Source organism: Lipotes vexillifer, unplaced genomic scaffold (assembly GCF_000442215.2).
Source record: "Lipotes vexillifer unplaced genomic scaffold, Lipotes_vexillifer_v1.1 scaffold995, whole genome shotgun sequence".
Classification (NCBI taxonomy): Eukaryota; Metazoa; Chordata; class Mammalia; order Artiodactyla; family Lipotidae; genus Lipotes; species Lipotes vexillifer.
The window spans coordinates 2008749-2011708 of NW_006785389.1; the positions used below are offsets into that span (position 1 = coordinate 2008749).

The following is a 2960-nucleotide window of genomic DNA, read 5'->3' on the forward strand; positions in this document are numbered from 1 at the left end:
TTTGCCTTTTCTCCAAGATGTCAGAGTTGTAACATACTGGACCTACGCTTGTGGATCTGTGGGAAATACATTACCCAGACGGATGTGCGATGGGTGGCTGCGAAGATGAGCCAATTAAGGCAAGAGAAGCCGGGTTTTCCTGGGACGCATTAGCGTCAGGGCGGGACTTCCGGCCGCCTCGTTGTGGACGTCATTTTGAATGTGTTTGAGCGTTTTCACAATTCGAAAGCTTCGGTTACCGGTGCTGGGAAGAGGTGACGGGACTTAGAAGGTACCCGCTGCACAGAGGCGGGTCTGAGGCTCGGCGACGCCGCCTGGGGGCCCTGCACCAGGCCCGGGAGAGTGATCGCCGTGCCAGCGTCTCGTTTCCTCTCCCGCAGCTCCGGCCCCGCTCCGCCCACAGAGTCCGATGGCGGCGGCAGCGCCGAGGGACCCGCGTCAGGTAAACGCTCGTCCTCCGGCCACTCACCGCCCTCACCCCACCAGACACTAAAGCCCCCAGTGCGGGGCGCCTGTTCACGTGCCCGCAGCCCAGGCCCCGGTGTCCAGGACGGTGAGGCGGCCGTGGGTGGGGCCTTGTTTCTTCTGACAGTGTGCTGGCGCGTGGCAGAGGGTCACGGGCGGAGGGACCGGGACCGTCACGTGCAGAGGTTTGGAGGTCTGACTGAGCAGGGACTGAGGCAATTCTCGATTGTTTCTGCTAGGAGCAAGATGTTGCTGCCCAGAGTTAAGCTTGCAGCGTTGCTGCATGAAAAGCTGGCCGTTTATGAGACTTCCCTGGCGTTCCAGTGGTTAGGACAACGCGCTCTCACTGCTAAGGGCGGGTTTCAATCCCCGGTCGGGGAACTAAGATACCACAAGCCGCATGGTGTGGCCAAAAAAAAAAAAAAGTTAGCTGTTTATTACACAGGTGATATAGGGTTGAATCGCAGGTGGGAAGTGATCTCACCCAGACCAAAATAGGCTTCCTCTGGCTGCAAAGAATAGAACAAATCAGGGGGGTAAGGGAGGAGACAGGAAGCACAGACGGATTAATAGCAATAGCCTAGGTGAGTGTTGATGGACCACAGTGACTGTCTTGGATATGCGAGAAGTGGTTGAATTCGGGATCAATTTTTTGAGGAGGGTCAAACCAAATTGTGGGTGTTGCTGGTGCCAAGAGAAAGGAAGTAGTGAGGGATGACCCTAGGGGTGTTGGTCCTAGTAGACGAAAGGATGGAAGGCCCATCAACTGGATGGGGACGTTAACAGCAGGTTAATTATTCTTGGGAATCTTATAAGTTTGTTTTGGCGCTGTTAAGAGTCTGAGATGTTTCAGAGAAGAGTGAGTGTAGGCAACAAGTGGGCAGCTGGACAGGCAGGTCTGGAAAACTGGGGTAGGTGTTCAGGAATGGAAACTTTAAAAAGTGTTGGCCATTGTGTGTACCAGGGTGGAGCTGTGGATCACACTTAGGAGAGGAGTACAGGTTATAGGGGCCATGGTATTAGTAAGTCAGAAAGATTGGTGTGTGCTGAGGAGTGGTTCTCTGGCTCAGGGCCTCGTTGGTTTGCTGGGCATTGCAAACCCAAGTGAGGTAGAGAAGTGGCAGTGGGAACGGTATGGGAGAGAGGTTGATCTGGCGGGAGGCCGAGGCTTCCATGGGATGAGTGGACAAGTGACAGCTGAGGAGACTTAGGAGTAATTGAGACAAGAAGGCAGTGAGACTGGGTCTGTTGCTTATTTAGTATTACTACTATGTGGCTTCTCCAAAATTTTGTGGTGAGCTTTGACAGGGTCTTGGAAGTTTGAGGCTTGCTAGTGGATATGGTCTGCAGCAAATGTCGTCATTTGTGGGTCACTGTGCCTGGCAGGGAGGTTTTTAGGACTGGTTTTTTTTTTTTTACAGAGGTTGACTGGAGAGAGAGGAGTGTTGTGGCTGCTGAAAGGACAGAACTGGCAGTAAGAAAGTTGAAGAGAGTTGAGGGAATATGAAATTCACATGTGGTTCTGGGTGGCTAATACTGAAGCAAAGATTAGAGGCAGTTGGGGAAATCTTCTAAGCAGCATTTGTGACTTACTCTGGTGTTGGATCCATCAGAGGACTGGGGCTGTACCAAATCTTGTCTGAATTTCTTAAGCCCTCTCTGGATGCCAAGCACCAAATGTGTGGGTATGTTCAGGGAGAATTCTATGGTGTGGTGCAGGGATGTGGCAGTGCTGTGGAAGCACAACTGTAGGGTCTGAAATTGTGAGAGAAATGTCATCTACAGAATGATGTGCACATGGAGAGGAAGTGTGAGCTGATGGTCCCCAGGCCCTGGTGTTGAGGATTTACAGGTAAAGCATGAGCTTACATTTGGCTGTGTCTCAATTCCCACAATTTTAGAGATTCCAGGGGACTTGCTTGGCTGGAGGGACGGGATATTACCGGCCAAACCCAGAGCTTAGATGGCATCTGGGTGCACCCCCACTGCCAGTTACTGCTGAGGGCTGAACACAGTGATAAAACGTGATGATGAAGAGAGAGCAGGCATCAGTGGCACCAGGGCCTGGTATTTCCTCTGAGGTGGGGAGCTCCAGTGGAGGATGGGAATGGCATAGGTATGTGGGGAGATGTGTTGTGATTTCTCAGAGAATGTGCAAGCTTTCATCTGTCCCCTTTGTGACAGGTTGGTGTGACCTTTGAAGACATTGCCGTGTACTTCTCCTGGGAGGAATGGAGACTCCTTGATGAGGCTCAGATATGCCTGTACCTTGATGTGATGCTGGAGAACTACGCACTTATATCCTCACTGGGTAAGACCCTCACCCTCCCCAGTGACCTGGGCTAGGGTCTGTATTCTGCCTTACCGCCCCCAGAAGGTGCTCTGTGCTGCATGTGGTGTAGGCACTGCTTGCTTCCCCAGTGTTCTGGGTAGTTGTGGTAGTTAAGGCTGGGGTGTTTGCACTACCCTCTTTTCTCCCCTACAGCCCTAATTCC

General features: G+C 52.3%; 1 protein-coding gene across 1 annotated transcript in view; it reads left to right on the top strand.

Moving 5' to 3' along the window:
* Nucleotides 1-409: 409 nt before the first annotated feature.
* The window catches only part of LOC103077094 (zinc finger protein 239-like), an 11022-nt gene continuing 8471 nt past the window's right edge, over nucleotides 410-2960 (top strand). The window contains 2 exon segments of the mRNA XM_082931099.1: nucleotides 410-442; nucleotides 2650-2776. Coding sequence (XP_082787225.1) covers nucleotides 410-442; nucleotides 2650-2776 — 160 coding nt within the window.